Source organism: Nicrophorus vespilloides, unplaced genomic scaffold (assembly GCF_001412225.1).
Source record: "Nicrophorus vespilloides isolate i.1.1-1 unplaced genomic scaffold, Nicve_v1.0, whole genome shotgun sequence".
Lineage (NCBI taxonomy): Eukaryota > Metazoa > Arthropoda > Insecta > Coleoptera > Silphidae > Nicrophorus > Nicrophorus vespilloides.
In genome coordinates, this window is record NW_017097091.1 from 33,795 (window position 1) to 56,632 (window position 22,838).

The window sequence follows — 22,838 nt, forward strand, 5'->3', positions numbered from 1 at the left end:
GATGTCCTAATTATGGTAAAACACATAATAATTAATTTAATTTAATTAATTAAACTTTTATAATTGATTGAATAAAAAATATTTAATTAAAATTGTAAAAAAAAAATCACTGAATTAAAATACTAATTTTGAAAATTAACAATTGAAAATATTTGAGTAATTTAAAAAAATACTAATTAATTATTTCTATGATTAAAATATGAATGAGTAAAATTAAATTATTTAAAAACAAATATTTCTTTTTGTGAAGTAATGAAAGCAAAATATTTTTTTTTACATCCCTAAATTTGAGTCTTTTTACGTTATTACATATACACTTTTATTTCCTGTCTCTCCGCGAAACCACTCAATCGAAAACCCCGGAATGTGTGAGCTTTCTCTCTTTTATTCTTTTTTATTCATCCAATAACACAGCGGAGGGTGGAAAAACAAAAGAGTAATAGAAAGGTGGAGGTATAAATGCGTTTTTTTTTCTCATTTCAAAGAACAAAAGGTTTCCGAATGTAGAGGCAATGGGACGTGAATGATTCGGGCTTAATGGCTCAATTGAAACGGCCCAACTGTTAGAGAATCTTTATTAATGTTTCGTCGATCTCCCACATATATTGTAGCCCTTTTCCTTCCGTTCTGTCCTATTTAACAGCTCGAAAACAAAACAAAATCCTGATTTGAATAACGTTTAAACATTAACCCTTAGTTTTTTTTTGTGTTCTATTCGGAGCGTTGATTAAAGCTTGAAACGAAGTTGTTATGAACGTTATTTTCGAAACGTCGAAAGGCAAATATTGCCCGCCGGAATTAGAACGAGTTCCGTTCTGCGTATTAACGTGATTACGTTACTTTATATGCAGGATTGCTCAACAGTTTTGTTTCGCATGCATAATGTTATATAAGTGGAAAGTTAATTAACTTTTTGCTGCTGTATCAGACCTTTTCCGAGGCGACCTCTGTATACGTACACCTCTGCACACCCATGAACATGCAAAGCGCACATCCGTAAAAGCAGCGGGAAAATTTAATTAAATTTTAATTTATCACCGGTTATTTGCAAAAGAGAGGAAAATTATAACAAAAAAAAATTGAACGATTGTTGAAATTAAATAGGAAATAATGCGTGTAAAAATTAATTTACCTCAGGATTAAATAGGAATATTTGAAATACATTTTATAAGTTTTGTAAACTTTATTAAAATTTATAAAAATAGATATGTTTTTTACTGGATTCTGTAAAATTAGTGATATACAACAATGAAAGAGGGAAGAAAAACCGTTAAACGTAAGTTGAGACTGTTTCCTGTCAGTATTCACGGCACCCTTGTGATTTAAACGGTTTTTTATGCGTTTACGTAACAGTGATAAAACGCGAACACTGCTCGGCATAGTAATATAACCTTTCGTAGAAGAAAGATGGTCCAAGGAGGAGAATAAGTTCAAAGGACTGGACTCCATCCAAGCAGTAAATAGGCATTAAAAGGACGGAATTACTGTGTAATTCCGATCGATTGAAAGTTCTTTTTTGTTAGGAAAATAGGATTATCTGGTTTTGGGTGTTCATAACAAATCTAATGATTTTTATCGGGGTGTCGGGTAATTAATCTGGGTCGGTTTGCGAAGCTCCGATGAAGTTTGGCAAGGAATAATGGGAAACTGATAAGAGCAGTAGACAAGCAATTCGATTAGGTTGTAATCAATGGGGCATGGATATCTTCGCTCAAAGCCTATCCATTTTCACTTTGAACTTGCCTCTAAAAGAAGTGATCCTTTTTTAAGCAAAAAGAGAAAAAGTAATGAAAGTGTGTAACAGGGATAACCTAGTAAAGACATATAAAAATTAAGTAATCGATTGGTCGAGCTTCAGAATTGCATTTCTGGATATCAGGAATTGTACAAAAAAATAGCAAATCCATCGCAAAGTTTAATGATTGATTATATTGTCAAGGGAAAAAATCAACATGCGAAGTTGAAACTAATTTTACTTGTGAAGAATCATTATCTTCAGATCTGATATGCTGACTATCTCTTTAAGAGATGAAAGTGATTTCGAATTATGCCGAACACTCTCATATAGTGACGATAATTCTAAAGAAAAAATGTGAAGAAAGATTAACTTTCATAAAAAAATTCTGTACTTTTTTTGTAAAATTTTTCCGTATAAATTTAGAAGGAATATGTTAAGATTATATTTTCCTGAAATTTAATAAACTTGTCTATGATTGTTAACGTTTTTATAAAATTATGAATAAACATTTCAGAACATTTTTCTGAAATTTAATAAACCCTTTTTTATGCGATTTTCGATATATTGTAACTCATTAATTTAGTTTTATGCGGTTTTAAAAAATGGAACGTATCCTTTATTTTTATACGTGTATCTAGTCCTTTTTTGTGCGATTTATTTTTATGCGTTTTTCTGTGGAATGTATCTACCGCATAAAAAGAGAACCAAGTGTATTAAAAAATCATCATTAATTGAAGGCATCAAAGAAAAAATGTAACTTTTAACATTTGTGTTTTTTAATGTAATTATGAAATTGTCATCATTTATTAAAAACTTACAATAATATTAAATAATAATTAAACACTCCTGAATATAAGTAAAAATATTTAAGAAAATAAATTTCATGGTTTATATATTTTATTATTTTCATGCTAAATTACTCCATCTTACATCTATTTATTTTTTTTAGCAAGAATAATAAATGGAAATTGCTTAAGGGACACAGGTCCATGAATATACTGAGACTTTACCGTGTATTAAATTTGCTTACAGAAGCAAACTGATCTAACGAGTAAATTTAATGAAATCCCTTACTAAAAGTATAATAAGAACTAACATCAATCACTCTTGCAACACAGGACTAAATACATAAAGCGAGAGAAAAAATAAAAGAAAGATAAATCGAGAGAGAAAGAGTGCTTTTTACGAGTCCTATGGGGGCAGAATTTCGCTCGAGAAATAATTTTAAGCCGAAATTATTTTTGATTGCACCATTAAATCCGAGTCCCAATTATTTTTCGTTCAAAGTCTAGTCTAGACAATTTAACTGTTTCACTTTGATCGAAAGGTCGAGTTTTTTTTTTACTAAAACCGCTGAAACACCGAAATTGGTTTAATTGCGATATGATTATATTGCTTAACGTTATAATTTTTGCATATTCGATTTGTTGCACGAAACTTGCCAATGCAACCAAATCAACTAGAATGTTAATTTTGCTAATTCCAATTCCATGTTAATTAATTTTCCGGTGTTTGTTTTGTGCTCTACACTACACAGCTTGTAGAAATTAAACCCAGTTTCCACTTACTTCCATAGAGAATTTAATAATAATCATCACCGATTTAAAGATATTTGAATATTTTCCATAATTTTACACTAGTTTAGTGGAAACTATTAAAACTGATCTTTTTATAATTTAACTTTTCTTATAAAAACTAATACAATTTATAAAACTAGTCTAAATTTTATAATTTTACCGAAAAACTCAAAAGTTTACCACTTTTACATATTTTATGATTACATCAAAAACGTTTCTCTTTTCTACAATTTTACTTAATTACTCTATCATTATAGCAAACATATCCATATTAAAGACAAAACTATAGCTTTTCCATTTACTTCTATATAATTTTATCATATAATAATCTACAAATTAATAGTACTTAAATTACTAACTAAAAATTGCTGCAGGAAAAAGTCCATACATTACATCACTTTTTTTTTCTTGTTGTTTCGAATTCTGCACAGTTTCCCGAGTAACGTATTCACGTATGCACGGAGTGAAATAATTGCTGGTAATGAATGCAGAAAAAAAAAATGAAAATATTTCGTAACTTTTCGCGCAGCAAAGTGCTTAACAAAGTTTTAATTAATGCAACGTGTTCGGGGTAAATTTGTAAATTAAAGTCAAGATTACACAAATGGAATGTTACATCTGTATAATACATACTTATATCTGCTATGTACACACTTATGTACTTATACGTACATCGCAGATTGCAAACCTAATTACGCACTTTGAAAATTTACATATCTTCATAAAATATGCTGGAAAATGTTATTTTTATACATAATCAAATTGAATTATTCAGAAAATCGTCTTTGAATACATTTCAAATTATTTATAAATCAATTATAAACGTTTTTTTATATATATGTTTCAGGGATTATGTGTGGCCATACTGTTCTGCTTCTTTAACGGAGAGGTAAATGTCTTATTTTTCAGCTTTCAGACCTCTTTTGCTAATGCTTGTTGATGTTTTTTTTCAGGTGTTGGCACAGATGAAGAGGAAATGGCGAGCGGCGACGTTCAGACCGAGGGCGAACTCTTGTACGGTAACAACCGTATCGGTACGTAAGGTAGATACTTTTCAAACTTTTACGACAAACAGTAAAACGATAGGAAAAGGGATTATCGAGCTCCATGCTCCAGACTGCATCACTCACACGTCAAAACTTACTATTCCTCCACAACCATCCCTCTTCAACTAAACTCAATTTAAAACACATTTAACATACTAACAGATAATACAACATATCTAAACCCTTGTCAAACTTTCACATTTTAACTTTTGAACCACAAATCCAGACACATCATCTCACAATTAATTGATTTAACAGACGATATTTTTCAACATTCTTATAGAAAAAGATAATTATAAGAAAATTCTCTCTACATCTAGTTTTTTTGTAATTTTTAATAATAATATAATTTTGTGAAAGAGAATTTTATTGCATTCACAATTTCAATAGCTTCTTGTCAAAACTGAGCTTACTGTGAAAGAAAGCGTAATTAAACGTGCTGAAACTCATTAATCATGCAAAACTTTATTTCCTTGATGAAAATTCGGAATTGCGTTAAAGAAATCATTGCGATGTTTACAACGGTTAATTAATGAACGATGTTTTCGCGTTTCCATTCATTGCATCAACTTTACAAGTGCTTGCATGAACGCCGGACGATTGTGTATTTATAAAAGCATTGAAATGTTAGTGACAGAGAAGTAATTATTCTTAATACCAGGAAGTAGTTTTTTTTTCTAGTTCATTGTTAGAAACTAATTAAGAATTTACAAACGTATTTAATGGAAAAATAATGCATTTCTTTAATAAAAAATGTAATTAATTTATATAAATGAAGATATTACATGATTATATAACAACTTCTGAGTTGACTTCTACATCATCATACACAACAAGAGCAAACAGTTATTTGATAATATGATCTTACATCTTTCATAAATGATCATGCAACTTAATTATGAATGAAAATAATTAATTAATATTAGTTTCATAATTGCAGAATTGCATTAAAGAAAACATTGCGATGTTTACAACGGTTAATGAACGATGTTTTCGCGTTTACATTCATTGCATCAACTTTACAAGTGCTTGCATGAACGACGGACGATTGTGTATTTCTAAAAGCATTGAAATGTTATCGTTCTTAATGACAGAGAAGTAATTATTCTTAATTTTTTGTAGTTCATTGTTAGAAACTAATTAACAATTTATAAAAGTATTTAATGGAAAAATAGTGCATTTCTTTGATCCAAAAAGTAACAAACTTATATAAATTAATCCTTTGAAGATGTTACATGATTATATAACAACTTCTGAGTTGACTTCTACATCAACATACACAACAAGAGCAAACAGTTATTTGATAATATGATCTTACATCTTTGATAAATGATCCTTTCTGAAGGATTAATTAGAAACTTAATATAATTTGAATTAGTCATTATTAATAATTATTTTCTATAAAATATATTTCATTATTTCGTCTCAAAAATAAGCTTTAATTAAATGAATTCAATAAATTCACGATCAATTTGAAAATTACTCAACGCAGCGCATTGCAATTAGCTCCATTCATGCAACTTAATTATGAATGAAAATAATTAATTAATATTAGTTTCATAATTGCTGCTCAGATATGAAAAACAAAAAACAACAATACGCAATTAATTTAATTGCAATATAAATAATTATTATTTAAAAATATTTTTCTGAATCTGTGCTTCAATTGATTTACAATTTCTGCAATTTGTCGTCTCGTATTGTACCAATCATATAGTGTGTCAGGAATTAAAGTGATGTTATCTAACCGTCACCTATTGTATTTCGGAATCGGATCGAGTGGTGAAACACACAATTGCATTGGAAACACAACAACGATTGTTGCAAATCCGCATTAATTGCCTGAAGAGATGATCCACTCAGAACACCCCATGCGAAAGCCATAATTCCATCGCATCTGCTAACGCTCAAAGCATGTCCACGAAATTAACAAACAAAAAATTAACTTAATTTAACATTAACTTATTTATTTACTTTGTAAACCGACCTTTTGATTATCTATTATCTAGGACGCCTCAAAGAAAAGGAAACCCATCGACGAAATTGGAAGACTTTTACCACAAAACAATCCTTAAGAGAAGAGAAAGAAAATATTTTCAATTATATTTACAATTTTTTTTTATTTGTAATCACACTAATTTTACTTTTGTCAAATTTTATGTACATTAATTTATTAATTTAAGTAGAACACTTATATTTTAATTTATTTATTTTTTTTATTATTTTGGATCAATAAATCATATGAACGTTGTTGTACTCAGGATGCGAAACTCGCGTTTCTTTTGTTTTCTTCCGAGTGGTAATTACTGCAATTACCACGAAATGTGCAGTTCGCGTGTGCTGGAAGATTATTTGCAATCATGGAATTTCTTAAATAAAGTTATATTTTATGTGTACCCTTATTTTTCTGTTCTTTTGCGAAATATATATTTTTTTTTTGTGGGAGATAAGATTGAATGAGGAAGACAGTAGGTATTTTGTTGGATGGAAAGAAATGATAGCAAGAACAATTTAGGTCGAAAGATCTGAATTGTGGATGAAACGACGCCGAGGAAACTGTGCGTGAGATGATGGGGATTGGCAAAACAAAACTCCTTAGTTTTGTTATGATATGCTTTCCCACTAATTCCAGGAGTGAATGTGTTTGTTTGTATGGGAGAAGGGAGGATGTAACGACCGGAACTTTATCACTTGGACTTAATTAAATTGCACTAAATGGATATACTTGTTTCACTAATTAAATTAATTCATTATAACATTAACAATTTAGGTTTATTAATTGTACGATTATTTTTAAACAGGTAAAGTATCATTAAGAAAGTTAAGCAACAATGGTATTTAGATAGGTGATTTCTATATTTTTGGTATAAAAAATTACATACTCATTAAGTTTATATAATTGTGTATTTTCTTCATTCTTATAGGTCAAATGTTAAAAAACTAGATCGCAAACTATTACTTTTTCTTCTAATTAAATATTATTTAAAAATATAATGAACGTATTACAAAAACCATAAATGCGGTCTATAAACTAGGGAAACCGAAAATTCGTTATTTAGTTTTGCGATTGAATTAAGTTTCAGGGGATTTTCCACTTTCCATTCATTAGTCGTGGAAAGTTTCACACGAATTTTGTTAACGAACGCACACACTTGAACAAAAGCGTGACCGCAAACGGAAAGCTTTCAGCCCTTCGTCCAGACCTCACTCTCTCTCTCTGCGGTCTACCGTGCGTTATTTTTGGACCTGAAGAACTTTGTCCATTAATTGCGCTCCTCTGATTGATTCCTTTATTTTCCAGTTTGTCCGATCGTCGTACCCAAACGGCGAGGAGAAGATATGACTAGGAGCCATAGGTCGCAGGGCTTCGCAGTGGATACAGTCTAGGAGGTCATCCACGATGTTGGTGAGGACGACCAGCAATGCGGCGGCTTCGGCTCAACAGACAACGGCTCAGTGCGTATAGATCGAAAACCCTTTGTAAATATTACCCGGAATTCCGAAGGGTTGATGGAATTAGATTGGGAGAGGTGTTTGGGGGATGAAGTAAAAATATATATATAAACACGAAGAAGGGATGAGAAGGAAATCGTCTTGAGAGCTTTGGGGACTAAACATGTTATTTAAATTTACATCTCTCTGGCACATCATCAATCCTTTTTTCGCTTATTCCATTTCCTCCCTTTACCGATCTGCAGGCCCAATTTATTCCTTCGCATCCAATGTTCACGCCTCGCCCTTTGTCATTTAATCATGTTTTTGCCTCCTGTCATCTGCATCCATAAGAATTTATTAAGCAGCCCCACAATTCTTTCATTACTGACCTTCTCTTAGATGCTTGAGCTTAACTACTATACAAAATTTGTAAATAATCTAGCAAATAATTAGGCAATAGTAATTACAAAGCAAACTATTTTATATCACATCTAATATATTATTAAAATCGTAACCATGGAGAATCATATTTTTAGAAGCTATATACTTAAACTCTCATCCAGCCCTAAATATTCAAATATAAAATTGATAGATTGTCATTTTTATGTAATATTTCGTTAATTACGGTGCAAATATTAAACAATGAAATGCTTTATATAATTTCACGAAATTAACAGATATTTTTTTTTATCAAATCTGCTTAAAAATAGACGTATTCAATTGTGAAATTGGTGTAAATTAATTAGTTGATAATATTGAGATTTAGGTTAAAATCTAAATTAAATTTACAGATAAGTTTAATGTGCAAGATTTTTTAGCTCAATGTCTATATAGTGATATAAAAAATAATAATAATGGATGCTTTAAGATGTATTTTTATTAGCAAAATTTAATTTGTAAATGAAATAAAATTAAAAACTAAATCTACTACTAACCACAAAAAAAATACTAAATATATTAGTTGAACGAAATTTATTTTAAACTAAATGAGTAAACCATGATCTCACTGGACCTGAAGTTAAGTTTAAGAAACGTTAATTTAACTTGGAACAATCTAAGATAACCTGGAACTATTTATGTGATAACAATGATGTAATTAGATTAACAGATCTTAAGTTAATTAACAAAATTATACTTAAAGTTAACTAATTTGTATTATATCAGTAAAACAATAATGGTGTATAGGAATGTAATCTATATTTTTGTAATATTGTAAAGCGTTATGTTTTTCAGAAATAGTTTTCTTGTTTTTGGGAAAGTTTCTTTGATGATTGTAGTTATTTGTTAATATTGTAATAATCTTGTAGAGATTACGTGTAAACGTTTTTTGGAGTAAGGTGAAATCGAGAAGAATCTCTTCGATAAATGTTTATTGTGCACAAACAGATGTACGCTTTGATCCTTCAAACTCGTATCTCGGATCTTGGAAAACGGGCATTGTTTTCCTTTCCTTTTCCATTCCAATTTCCCAAACCACCAGCGCCCCCCGAAAATCACTTCTCTTATTGGCTACTCTTCCTAACCGTTATTAAACCTTTCTGCCTGAGGATGGAAAAACAACGGCGCAGTTTTCTCAATACCTTTTAGAGAAAAACAACAAATATCACATGATATCAATGGAAAATAAAATTTAGATGCACAATGATATTGTACATGTAAATATTTATAAATAAGTTTATGTAATCATATGACGTGTATAGTATCTACGTTTAGATGAAGTGTACGAAATGAATGTGTAATAACTGTAAATGGAATAAAGGAGACTTCAATTAGCGCGTAATCCGCAAACTTCCGGCTTCCTGTTCGAAAACCACACTGAATAATCCCAAACCATATAAATATGGTACAGGTAAATACCGTTTGAATTATGCAGAGTTCCGGCTTTTGCAAGATTTACCATAATATTGCGTAATTTACGCAGTTTCTCATCTTTTGCAAAATAAATCGTCAAATGAAAATACAAAATGAAACGTAAACATTTCTACTTTCATGCACTCAATTTAATTTCGCCCTAAAAATAATAACGTTTCGCGTACATTTTCTTCAATTCGAAACAATTGTTATTCTAAAATAACCGACGCGGGTGAAGCGTGTTTTTACTGTGCTAATAATAACCATTGACATTGGCAGCTGTTGCAGTCATAAACCGTGATTATACAAGAATATTCGCGTATCGTATTCTTAAGTTTATGCGCGTCGTTAAACTTTGAGAGCATTACGATTTCTATCGCACATCAGTTTTTTTTTTTACGTAATCCATCATGTGGATTATTATGAAAACTTGCATACATTGCGCTTTGGGAATTTCTTATTACCTTAATAGGCTACATTCATGCAAACTCAATCATAATTATTTTTATACTAATTATCATTAATGTTATAAGAAAGGTAAGTGTATTAAAAACACAATAATTTAACACAAATTTTATATTCACTTTTAATAATTTTCATAAAAGTATGTTTGAAAAAAAAATTTTTTTTTGCTTTGCTACCATAGGATTTATGTTATATATATTTCAGCTCTGAAAACCCTATTTTCAGTTCAAATATTTATCGATTTAAAAATAGAAGCATTCACCGAAGAAACGAGGGAGAAAAAAATATTGAAGGCGAATCCCGTCCCCATATTTATTAACAAATATAAGGAATGATTTCGAGGGTGGATTGAATTTAAAGCAGCTCAAACATGCGTGTGAGGATTCTCTTCCACCTCGTTTCTGGCACGTCTTCCGGTTCCGTTCGATGGGAATACGAATACGGCCTATTTACCCGTACGCCCTTCGACGAATCGAATATCTGTCATTATTATATTTTTGTTTGCATACTTTCTTTCACTGTTGTCCCTAGATGTTCTCATTACGAAACTGCGCATCGCTTCGCGATGCTGGTTACGTGATGTCGCTGAGGATTCCAATTAAGATTTCGGTGCGGATCAGTGAACCGTGCAAAGTAAACGCACACTACATCATTCAAACACTAGGTCCGACGACCATCTTCTTGACTTTTCCATTAAAAGGTCTGTTTTCCTCCTCGACGAGGACACGTCTCCAATAGTAAACAGACTCTTGAGAGATTTATACATTGGTTAAAGACGCATAAATAACTTTCTGTTCTTCTGCTGCATACTCCATAAAAATTAACTCATTTTGCAGAATATATTTAAGTCTTGTAAGTGAACTTCTGCAGCTGATGATTCCTCCTAAAATAACATCAAAGTTTTAATGAGTTTTCATATTGACCTTCACAAAATGTACTTTTTTTTCCATCTCTTCTACTCTCTACAAATCATCTCTTTAAACCTAAATACAGAACTAATTATCTTCTATATTCTATACTTACTTAATAAATAAATTAAAAAAAATGAAAATTGTGAATATGCAGAAATTAGCAATATTTTCGCAAATTTTTCAATACTTTGAAAAAAAAACAGAAGAAGTACATCGTATTACAACTTCTTTGTTTTAAGGGTGTACACAGCCCCCTTTGTCCAATCTTCTTAATTGACAGCCATTGGAATGCTAATGAAGGAACGGTTTAAATTTGATGCAAAGACATCTGTCAATTAGGAGGAAGAAATTGGATTACAAGGCCTACTGGGAAACAGCGAAAGAACTTTAATTAAATTATTAAGGAGAGTGCAAAAAAAAGAGGAAATAGAGATAAATTTAATTACGTAAGCTTCGAACTAATCGCGCCCCTTAAATCAGCGCTTCAATTCCTTTAATTAAGTATAATTTCAATTTTACCCTCTTTCCCTTATTCCTTCCAATTAAAAATTTATTAATTTCAACAATTGAACAATCATTGAAAGTTTCCCAAGTAGAAAAAAAAAACTAATACAATTTAATTAGCAAGAAAAATCGTAATTTCTGATAGAGTAAATCACATTTTAGCATATGATTATTGTTGAATTATGTAATGAAAACGTCAGGATGCTTCTTTTCAACAACGTCATTTTTGACAGATCATAGCAGACGAACGGATGACAGCAGAAAGCTACCAGTGGACTCATTGAAAAGTTGAGACTTTCAGCTTTAAATATTCGATAATGGCTCTAGGAATTAGTTCCAAAAAACCCACCTAAAATCCATCTGTATCCACGAATCTATAAAAAAAAGAGCTCCAATTTAAATTCAGAAAGAGATAGGGAATGAAGAAAAGTTATACAAGCAATTACCCATTTGATATTGGTATTGAAAGCTTCGAATTCTGGCCAAAAGTTGGAGTTTATAAATCCCTAATTGGTTCTGGGCTGATGCACAGAATACGCTTGATACTGAGTTAATTTCCGCCAGGATAACGTCATTTTCTTCGTGGAACTCCTCCAAAACCAGAATTAGTACATCTTAATTTGAAGCCTTTGATGCAATTTCTCCATCCTAGAGAGATGCGCAAAATCGAATTAGTACGTGCTGAAACGATCCTGCACTGTTTTTTTTTCTTCAGGGAAAAGAAACGTCTTTGAGGATGTGCGAAAGAAAAGCGTTTTTATTTTCCGGGCACGCGACGGTGGATGTTCATCTGCGATTTGAGAAAAGCGTAATTTCTTTCCCATTAAATGGAGGGAAAAACGGAACAAAACGGAGGAATGAAGTTAATGCGCCGGAAACGTTCACTTCGATTACGCATATTTCCCAGTGAGATTGCAGCCAAAGAAATCTTCTGGGAGGAGTAAGAGAGAGAGAGAGAGAGAAAGAAAAACATGAAGAAAATGAGAAATTGGATAATGTGGATGAGAGAGAGAGAGAGAAAAAGGAAGTTCTTCTGTAAATTACCGAGCGCGAAAGAAAGAGAAAAATTGAATCGTTAGGTAAACTCAATTAATTTAAGCACAATTTCCCGGCGTCAATATTTGTCAGGATCTGGTAATTAAAATGGCTTTCTGCATCAGGAATCAATTAAAAATGTATTAAAACGAGCGTAAAGAATCTATTGTCTTTTTGACAAAGTTACGTTTTTTTTTTCTCAAAGAAAATCTTCCTATCAATAAATTACTTACAACAATCTTCATAAATAACATTGAAAAAAGATGGTATAGCATAGATATTTCCAATTAATGAAAATAGTCGTGTTACACAAACTACTTACATAATCCAACTTTTTTCTTCTTGTTTTTATGGAAACCCTTTTACACTACATCTCTTTACTAAAAATTATATGAAGTAACTAAAATTCAGATTTCATCATTAAAACATAAATTAATAATAAAAATCATAACTATACTTCATTAATCTTGATTTGAAATCTGTAAAATTCATTGATTAATTCTCAAGATTATACTCGAAAACAATATATAATCGATCAATCATAATCTGATTACGTTCTTCGTTATTTCTAAAATCCGGTCGCATTATAAATGAAAGCATTGTAGGTATATTACATAACGGGGCAATTTTTTTACGCGTTTGGACAGGCCGAAGAAAAAGTTTATTTTTTGATTGATTGTGTGAGTATACGCACAATTATGTAAAATCAATGATACTATCAGAGTGTAAACCGTCTCTGGGTCAATGGAATATTTTGATATCTGTAATCGTCGATTTCTTTAATCTCATCGAAATTTTGTTGAATAATAATTATCAAAAATATAGGTTCAGTGCATTTAACTAGATCAAATACAAACATATTACAAAGCTGTTACACATCAGAAGTATAGACTTAATGATGTTAGCTAAATTATGAATTTATACATGATAATTCTATTATATTTATCGAAGGATTTCGAAATATTTGATTTTTTTTTCAAATTCTTCAATATACAATCTAATATATTCAATCAATTTTCTGCACGAGTGGAAGTCGTACGAATATTAACTATAGAGTTTTAAACTTATGTATAAATAAAATGGACTTTTATAATCAGATCCTGAATACGATTTTAGTAACTTGGAGTATAATAGTAAATTCCTTGAAATTGCAAACCTTCGCAGTTTCCAAATACCATTTTTGTATTAGGCTTAGAAGTTCTTCGTAATTACAAGGCAGATGTTTGTATTGTAAAAGTTCTAAGTATAGCAGTAAAAGGAAAAATAGAAAAGAAATTTTGTAGGTAAAAAGAAATCATAGTTTCAAGGAAATTACTTACGAACTTTCGTTACAAAGATGCAAAAATAATATGCATTATTTGTTAATAATTTTACTTAAGTTAATAATAAATATTGTCATGGTTACGTATTGAAATAACTGAATGAAATTGTGCTATCAATGTCATGTTTGTACGTATAACTTGTGGTTTGTAACAATAGTTTAATAATTATTAAGTTTGTTGTTAAGAAATTTTTCGTGTACAGTAATTGGATATCAAAGAAAGTTTAGTTTTGTTAAAATAAACAAACGGAAGTTATTATACTAAACAAATGTAATGTATTTGGAAGGAAACTGATACTTATTTAACTACATTATTGGCCGCAAGGGCTTCGAGAAGTATATAAAACGGACCGGAGGCATAGATGACCAGTCCAGCTCTAAGTGCAGGCAAGTGCGGATTTGTGTAAAGTCATCATGAAGCCGACGGTGTTGTTGTTATTGTTTGCTTTAATATACAATGTGGAAAGTTTCATGAACGTATACCGAAGAATCGCAACGGAGGAGAGCGACGGAGATGCTGGTGATCCCCTATTCTTAACACCATTGATTGAACAAGGAAAAGTGAAAGAGGCACAGGACCGTGCCAAAGTCCAATTTCCTGGATTCAAAGGCGTCCAAAGTTACGCCGGTTATTACACCGTCAACAAAGCTAAGGGTTCGAATCAATTCTTATGGTATTTCCCAGCGAAATACGCAGCGAAAACATCACCGGTCGTCCTCTGGCTTCAAGGAGGACCAGGTGCAACATCGCTAATTGGTCTCTTCACGGAAAACGGACCATTCAAAGCGACAAAGAATGGGATCGAACTGCGGAAATTCACCTGGAGCATGAATCACCATTTAATATTTATCGATAACCCAGTCGGTACCGGATACAGCTTCACCAAAAACGGATACGCGAAGAACGAATCCGATGTGGGAAGAGATTTATACTCCACTTTGACGCAATTCTTCACGATGTTCCCATCTCTCCAGAACAACGACTTCTACATAGCTGGTGAATCTTATGCTGGGAAATATGTACCAGCCATTGGATACACTATCTACAAGAACAACCCCAGCGCCAAATTGAAAATCAACTTGAAGGGCTTGAGCATTGGAAATGGTTTATCTGATCCTGAGCACCAACTCAAGTATTCAGACTATCTGTACCAACTGGGATTAATCGATGATAACATGAAGAAAACAGTCAAGAGCTATGAAAAGCAAGGTGTTGAGTATATTCAGAACAAACAATGGGTTGAGGCTTTCCAATTGTTTGATAACCTTCTCAATGGTGATTTGAATAATCACACATCTATATTCAAAAACGCTACAGGCTTTGAAAATTACTTCAACTATCTTGTTGCTGAGGATTTATCAAAGGATATAGAATACATGGGAAAGTTCATTCAAAGCACTGCAGTGAGAAAAGCTTTGCATGTTGGAAACATCCCTTTCAATGGAATTGGTCAAGAAGTTGAAGTTAATCTTATGGAGGATGTGATGCAATCAGTTGCACCTTGGATCAGTGAATTGCTTTCACACTACCCTGTATTAATCTACAATGGGCAATTGGATATAATTGTAGCTTATCCATTAACAATCAATTATCTAAACAACTTGGATTTCAGCGCCGCTGAAGAATACAAAACAGCTAAACGTTACATCTGGAAAGTTAACGGAGACATTGCTGGTTACGTTAAACATGCCGGTAATTTAACGGAAGTCTTGGTTAGAAACGCCGGTCACATGGTGCCTACTGATCAACCGCTCTGGGCGTTCGATTTAATAACCAGATTCACCCACAAAAAGAAGCTTTACTAAAAACATAGTGTAAAGTTTTATTATTTCTATTTTTCTCCACAATAAATCATTTTTTCGATTTCTTTTTCTTATCCTTGCCTTTCTTTTTCTTCCCTTTACCAGTAGCCTCTTTTACTTCAGGTTCCTCAACAACTACAACTTCTTTGGGAAGCTCCCAAATCATTAACGCACAAGAATGATTACCGAACATCACGTTAGGAAATATACAGTTCTCATTGTTATCCAACCAGTCTTTATAGAATATTTCGTGCTTCGTTTTAAATTCCATTCTGGCGGCGATTTTCTGCATCTTAGTATTACTGAAAACGCCGCATATTATTGGAATCTTCAGTAGTTTAGCCAAATCGAAAGCAGCTCTGAAAAGATAATTTCCCATCAACCTTCCTCTGTGTTCGGTCTTAATACAAGTGAGAAATATCCTCAAGAAAGTCTCGCACTGAAATTCATCGTAAATATCGATCTTTTTATTCAAAGCCACATCCAAATCGTTGCATTTCTCATGCGCAGCTCCAGCATTCTTGTTTATTTTACTGAAGACTCGTCCGAAATCAATCTTCTCAATGATCGTTAACAACAGGACTCCTACAACTTCATCACCGTTACTTTCATTCAATAAAACCAACGACGTTTTCTTCTGCAAAATATAATGAACGCTATCCAAGAAAGATTTCACTGAGGCTTCATCCTCAAGCAACTTTGTGCTTTTACATAAGACATCATTAGCGAAGTAATATGTTTTAATTAAATCAAATACAGACTCGTAATGTTGACGTTGACAATACTCGATGCGAAAACCGTTTGTTATTCTCTGAAAGATAATTGGAGCCACTTTTTTCTCAACATTTTTACTCATAATTTAAACAACAAAAAATTTAGAAGAAACTGACAGTGAAAACTGAAAGCTTAAATAACCTGATTTGTTTTTTTTTTATTATTCTTACATCTGTTTATTCTTATTTACATCAACTGACTATAGAATTTCCTATTGCAAACTTTTAGTTTGTGTTGGTAAGGAATTTCGATAGGAAATCTGTGGGTTTGGGTTCCTCTGTGTCTTTGAAGAAGGTCATGATATGTCCCTTCTGCTTCCAAATGTTCACAGTTTCCTTCAATTCCATTTGTCCCTAAAATATAGTAAACAATTGTGATAATGTCTATTTGAATATGTTCATTGAACTCACTTTGATGACCAACATATCAATGACCCTGACATCAGTTAAGTCTTTGTGCTTCAAGAATTCCTCCCTCAGCTTGTTCTTGCAATCACCGATGGACTTCGGGATATCGTATTTGTGAACTGTAATTGTACTATGATTATTTGGGTTGTTATGTAAAAGAGAGGTTAGGTTACCTATGTAAGGGAGCTGCCTGTACCAGGCCTTGTACAGATTCAGAACCCTGCTTCTGGCTTGTCCCTGATCCAACGATAGAAGAGGCTTGACTTGCCTCAAAGTCTTAACAGCTTGCTGGGCCATTTTTAAGAACAAACTATGAAAATCAAGTAGCTGAGGCTACGAACAAATGAAACCTGTCAACTGTTGGCGAAGGAAGATTTCTGCTGTATGCAATATGCACAGAAGTACATTTAGTTGCCTACATAAAAAACCATTAAACGTCATGGAAGGCCGATGGAATGTCGTGTAAAGTCATAACATGTCAAAGTTAATATAACCTGCAATAAAAAGTTGTTATGATGTGAGAATTTAAGCAGTTAATTCAAATATTGCATTTAACATGTTTCCAATAAGCTATATTACAATACCCTGGGAGGAGCTGATAGAGTGTCCTGAGAGCAGTAATTTCCAGGTACCTCAGAATGTAGTCCTAAAACCAATGGGGCATGAATCGATTCAGGTTTGTATCTAACACTAAACCATCTATGCAATCTAAATAATGATACTTTTCAAAACAGATTTTGAACCAGAATGTTGCTACTGAAAACTTAGACGTCCCAATAAATCAGGAGAACAATAATATAACCAGGTGAATACTATATTCAAGTATGTTAGTATGATGATTGATTTAATGATTTGTTTTAGTAATGAAGCAAAGCAGAATAATACCAGTAACAAACATGCAACTGAAGTGAGATATTTGAAGCCCAAGTCACAGCAAATGAAAAAATCTAGTCTTAAGAAGAAGGATCCAATTCAATGTTCTATATGCGAGAAGACCTTCTCCAAAGTCACCCAGTATAGGGTTCACATGCAGGAGCACAGGAACATGAAGAAGTTCAAGTGTGATCAATGCAGTGAAAGCTACAACATTGAAGATAATTACAAGATACACATGGCCTTGCACAACAAAGGTCCACCGAGTTGTCCACTCTGCGATAGGAAATTTCAAAGGCTTGCCAGTTTGAAAGCGCATCTACATACACATCAAATAGAAGAAACTTTTAATTGTAATGAATGTCTATTAGAATTTGATAAAGAGGTGAAGGTGTTTAATAGATTGATTAAGTGTTATTGATTGATTTTATTTCAGGATGATTTAAATAATCATATGATGACGAAAGTCCATAAGGGTGATGTTAAGGAAGTCAAATCTGATGATTTACCCTATGTTTGTTCATTTTGCAGCTACTTGTTTAACAATGCTGATGAGTATAAAGAACATGTTACATTACATATAAAGGTAATTTAATAATTATATTATCTAATTCATTGAATTGGATTAAATTTGTACTAAATTAAAGTAGTAATTTTCAATGTTTTCGTTTCAGGCGCGAAGAATGAATGGGCTAAAGAAAATAAAGAGACGTAATGTGAATACTAATAAAAATCATCCTCATAAATGCGAGCATTGTGAGAAATCCTTTCCAAAGATCTGTTTGTTAGAACGTCATCGAAGAATTCATACTGGAGAGAAACCTTTTAAAGTAATCAGATTGTTTTTTTTTTTTGAGTAATTTTAATGGAATTTGTTTTAGTGTGAAATTTGTAATCGTGGCTTCAATCAAAACGGAACATTGCAAATCCACTTGAATAAACACAAAGGACACAAGCCATTTGAATGTATGTTTTGTTCGGCCAAATTTTCGCAAAGAGGAAATCTTCGCGTGCATTTGGAGAAAACTCATACAGCAGGCGCGCCTGGTGAGAAAGTGTACAAATGCACCCATTGTACGTGCATCTTTAAAAAAGTTTCATCTTTGAACGGGCACGTAACCAAGGTACATTCTGGAGAGAACAACATTTCTGTGATTATAGACCAATTGAAGTTGCTGGATCAGCAAAGTGCTCCTCATAAGATGGCAGAGGAGGTGAAAGAACCGCCGAAGGAAGTTCCTAAGGAAGTACCAAAAGTTGGCGATCCTATTGTAACCGGTGAATCTTACATAAAAATCGCAGACACCAGCATCGATGGGAACGTTCGAAGATACTTGATAAAACATCGAAAGTACGGGGATCACAGATGGTATATTTGTTCGCATTGTAGCAAGGAGTTTAAGAAGCCTTCGGATCTCATTAGGCACATACGAATACACACTCGAGAAAAGCCGTTTAAGGTACTTCAAGTACATAGTTTAGTAGAGATGTTGTTTAAATTCGGATAATATTGCAGTGCACGGAATGCGACCAAACTTTCGCTCAGAAATCCACTCTGAAGAATCACCAGAACACTCACATGCAATTCCAATTGGATTGCGTGATTTGCAACAAGAAGTTCAACTCGATCAGAAATTTGAACGTGCATTTAAAGTATGTGCAATTTTTTCAGATTTCTCGCAATATAACTATTGTTTATCTTTCAGGAAGCACGATAAGAATGCGATTGCTAAAAAAGTTGATTGCTTTAAATGCTCTGTTTGCGATAAAAGCTTTCCGACTATGGACAGTGCAGAGGAGCATATGATCATTCATGAGGTTCCCGACGTGGTGGAAACGGCTAACAAGGAAATACGATTAGAGGATTGTATAGTCATGAAACAGCCTATGGTTGAGACGGAAAATGGAGTCTTCACTGTAGCCGCACCTAGACCGAAGGTGCCTTACGCAACTATGGAACAATATAAAAACAGACCTTACAAATGCCATTTATGTAATGCCGCTTTCCTCAGGTCGGTGCATCTCAAGAGGCACATGATTACACACACTGGCAACAAAGAATTTCAATGTGATATATGCGCCAAGTAAGATTACAGTTTACCATAATTACAACTTAAGATTATTACGTTTCTTTTTATGTATTTCGTCAGAATGTTCAATACTCAATATGCTTTAAAAGAGCACAGAAACTATCATCTCAACATCAAGAATTATGAGTGTAAGCAATGCAAGAAGAAGTTCTACACGAATCCCATTTTGAAGAGACACATGCAGATACACACAACTACTAAACCGTACATCTGCCCATACTGCAAGAAACGGTTCAAGCAAGTGCAGTTTTGCAGGAAACACATCAAACTTATCCATAAAAGAGATGTTAAAGATTCGGTAATAACAATATTTTATCCCCAATTAGTCAATTTGTATACATTTTCTATTATGTTAATCTTAGCTAATGACAGATTCGGATAATATCGGCTTGAATAAAGAGCAGATCATGGATTTGGAAGAAGTCCTTCAAGGAGCACTGGGGGAAACTACTGAAGAGCCGACACCACCAACTCTTACTATTGATCCTTCTTTACCACCAGTTGATGAATTTAGAGATATACAAGATGCCGTTGAAAACTTCAATCCGATGGAAGCACTCATGGAGAACAAGGAAGATCCAGCAACTACAGAAAATTTAGAATTGGCGTTACAGCAGAACTATTCCACCATCAACATTTGTCCTAGAGATTTGCAGCTGTTCAATGATACCAATATGGTAGATGTACGTTGAAATTAATCCAAAAATATTGTTAATATTAATTAATTCAATTTGTATTTAGACGACGGATCCACTCTTACCTATATCGGAATTACCTGAAACAAGTATGCTTTATTCTCTGGATGATAGCTCGAATTTTGGCAACTTGATGTACAATGCTAATGATCTGTTGGATTTGAACGGTAGTAAAGATTTGAACGCGAAGAACAACAACCAGATATTGTACGCAGTGGAGAATTACGAATTTGATATGAATCGGTTGACGCAAAAGGCGACTACATTGGGTGGAGATAGCTTGATAATCTTCAGCAATGAGCAGAAACCAACAGATTTGAATCTATTCAGTTTGAATTTCGCTTCTGGTGACTTGATCAATATTAGTCTAATGGATAATGCAAAGCAGACTTCTGAAGAAGGCACTCAGAACGTGTGCTTGATTTGTAAGGAGACTTTCGAAAGTCTTGAGGATTTGAATAAACACAATTGCACGCAATTCGACACGATCACTGAGACAATTCCGGTGGAAGTATTGAACGAGCAACAAGCGTTTTTTAAGGTAACAAAAATAAAAAAGAATATGAAAAGTAGCAATTTGATTATTTGTAGGAAGAAGTTATGCAGGAACCTCAGGAGATTACCGAAGAAATAATCGAAAATGTTGTTGAGGAAACTGAAGAGAAACCAGCGGAGCAAAGTTTTAAGTGTCAATACTGCGAGAAATCGTTTCAAAGTAAAATATCTCTTGTTCGGCACTCATCTGGTCATCATAAGGTGCAGGTGGATACTACTTGCAATTATTGTTCGAAGAAATTTAAGAAACCTTCGGATTTGGTAAGTGTTACTGCTAATGGGAATGCGAGTGTTTACATAATTTGATTCTTTTTAAGGCAAGGCATATTCGTACACACACTGGAGAGAAACCTTTCAAATGCAACCTGTGTGATAAGAGCTTCACACTTAATTCGACGCTGAATTCTCATTACAGAACGCACAGCTCGATGAACAGCAAAGACTTCAAGTGCCATGTATGCAATACTTATTTCAGTTGCAAATCGAGTTTAAAATCGCATAGCTACATCCATTTAGGTAGGTATATGTTAATATTTCTATGGGTATTTTATGAATTGAAAACATTGTAGATATTAAACCACATAAATGCGACTTATGTCCTGCTATGTTCCGAACGTCGCACCACAAAAAGAACCATATGTTGGCTCACGAGAAGTACGACAAGAAGCCGCCAGGAAAGATGCAACTTTGGAAAACCTTCATGGATGAGCAGATGAGAAGTATTGGTAACACTAACGCTGTTGAAGTTCAATCTACTGATCCTTTAACGCAAGAGGTATACTTCTACTCTCTAATATTACGTTCTTTTTTAATCTAAATTTATTTGTAGTTGCAACAAGCTACCGATCATCTTGTAGCCAACGAATTACCAATCGATAATTTGGAAATAACCGAGGGTTTATCGATAAATCCTATAATGCTGACCAATGGTTATTACACGTTACCCACGGAGCTGGGTATAGGTCAGCTGATCTTAAAACCAATGGTGATGGATCATGCATCTGCAAATATTGAAGCTGACGACGAAGAAATCATGATGCCAGCAAAGCCGTTGGCCAACGACGTTAAATTTCAGTGCAACATTTGCTCGAAGTATTACGTGTCCAAGGCGGGACTTGCCAAGCACAAGAGGCTAGTGCATGGGAATTTCAAGTGCACCAAATGCAGCAAAGCGTTCGTCAGTGATGAACTTTTGCAGAAGCATTTGGTTATGCACGATAGCGCTAGACCCTTAGAGTGTCCGTTATGTAACAACAGTTTCAGCAAAGAAAGCAGCCTTAAAATACATCTTAAAAGGTAAGATTACATTAATATTTTCGAACTGTTTTGTAATAATAATTTATATATTTTTTGTTTGTTTCAGGATCCATAATAAGATAATGTTTTCAGTGACCAGTCTAGGTTAATTAATTAATTAATTATTTTTACATATGTACATTTTAAATATTAAAAATAAATATATTTTATCATAATTCTTCCCGACATTTACCTCTCATCCTTACCCCACTTCCGGTCGGTTCGGGTAAATTTAACTCGTGCAAGCAGAAAAAAAAAGTGAGGGTTGGGGTGGATTTATTTAAAAATGCAAAGGAAAAAGTTCTTCAGAGCGTTAAAAGAAAAGCGGAACGGAATACAGTTGTTTGTGTGTCTCACTGGGGGGTGGTGGAAAAGGTGAGGATAATTTAGGTAAAAATGACGTGAATTGCAGGAGAGTTGTAAGGGGTAGAGAGGAGATCTGGATTCTTCCCGCCAATTAAA

The 22,838-nt window shown here is 33.1% G+C and overlaps 4 protein-coding genes across 7 annotated transcripts in view; 3 read left to right on the plus strand and 1 right to left on the minus strand.

Moving 5' to 3' along the window:
* Positions 1-8,356, plus strand: part of LOC108558882 (calcitonin gene-related peptide type 1 receptor) — a gene marked incomplete at its 5' end in the record, with an annotated part of 38,997 nt that extends 30,641 nt beyond the window's left edge. The window contains 3 exon segments of one of the 4 annotated variants that reach the window (XM_017915933.1): positions 4,163-4,204; positions 4,269-4,358; positions 7,663-8,356. In XM_017915933.1, coding sequence (XP_017771422.1) covers positions 4,163-4,204; positions 4,269-4,358; positions 7,663-7,704 — 174 coding nt within the window. 4 annotated transcript variants of the gene reach the window in all.
* A 5,874-nt stretch (positions 8,357-14,230) lies between these two features.
* LOC108558888 (venom serine carboxypeptidase) lies at positions 14,231-15,760 on the plus strand. The gene has a single exon (XM_017915945.1). The coding sequence runs from the start codon at positions 14,298-14,300 to the stop codon at positions 15,687-15,689; it is 1,392 nt and encodes a 463-aa protein (XP_017771434.1). The 5' UTR covers positions 14,231-14,297; the 3' UTR covers positions 15,690-15,760.
* An 842-nt stretch (positions 15,761-16,602) lies between these two features.
* On the minus strand, positions 16,603-17,248 carry LOC108558889 (NADH dehydrogenase [ubiquinone] 1 alpha subcomplex subunit 6). Its single transcript, XM_017915946.1, has 3 exons — positions 17,041-17,248; positions 16,871-16,986; positions 16,603-16,813 (listed from the first exon to the last, which is right to left on the minus strand). The coding sequence occupies exons 1-3, from the start codon at positions 17,162-17,164 to the stop codon at positions 16,685-16,687; spliced, it is 369 nt and encodes a 122-aa protein (XP_017771435.1). The 5' UTR covers positions 17,165-17,248; the 3' UTR covers positions 16,603-16,684.
* A 79-nt stretch (positions 17,249-17,327) lies between these two features.
* LOC108558887 (zinc finger protein 236-like) lies at positions 17,328-22,513 on the plus strand. Its single transcript, XM_017915944.1, has 16 exons — positions 17,328-17,543; positions 17,602-17,672; positions 17,729-18,125; positions 18,177-18,326; positions 18,415-18,570; positions 18,622-19,200; positions 19,257-19,393; positions 19,447-19,824; positions 19,891-20,128; positions 20,193-20,513; positions 20,572-21,066; positions 21,117-21,341; positions 21,398-21,596; positions 21,650-21,855; positions 21,910-22,376; positions 22,444-22,513. Exons 1-16 carry the CDS (start codon positions 17,424-17,426, stop codon positions 22,484-22,486), a joined length of 4,182 nt encoding a protein of 1,393 aa, XP_017771433.1. The 5' UTR covers positions 17,328-17,423; the 3' UTR covers positions 22,487-22,513.
* Positions 22,514-22,838: the final 325 nt, after the last annotated feature.

Excerpts from the sequence above, each read along its gene's own strand:
- LOC108558889 (XM_017915946.1), bottom strand. The coding sequence starts at position 17,164 with ATGGCCCAGCAAGCTGTTAAGACTTTGAGGCAAGTCAAGCCTCTTCTA. Across the intron at positions 16,987-17,040 it reads CAGGCAGCTCCCTTACATAG|TTCACAAATACGATATCCCG; the intron begins GTAACCTAACCT and ends GTACAATTACAG. Across the intron at positions 16,814-16,870 it reads TTGATATGTTGGTCATCAAA|GGACAAATGGAATTGAAGGA; the intron begins GTGAGTTCAATG and ends ACTATATTTTAG.
- LOC108558888 (XM_017915945.1), top strand. The coding sequence starts at position 14,298 with ATGAAGCCGACGGTGTTGTTGTTATTGTTTGCTTTAATATACAATGTG.
- LOC108558887 (XM_017915944.1), top strand. The coding sequence starts at position 17,424 with ATGTTTCCAATAAGCTATATTACAATACCCTGGGAGGAGCTGATAGAG. Across the intron at positions 18,327-18,414 it reads ATGTTACATTACATATAAAG|GCGCGAAGAATGAATGGGCT; the intron begins GTAATTTAATAA and ends TTTTCGTTTCAG. Across the intron at positions 21,342-21,397 it reads TTAAGAAACCTTCGGATTTG|GCAAGGCATATTCGTACACA; the intron begins GTAAGTGTTACT and ends ATTCTTTTTAAG.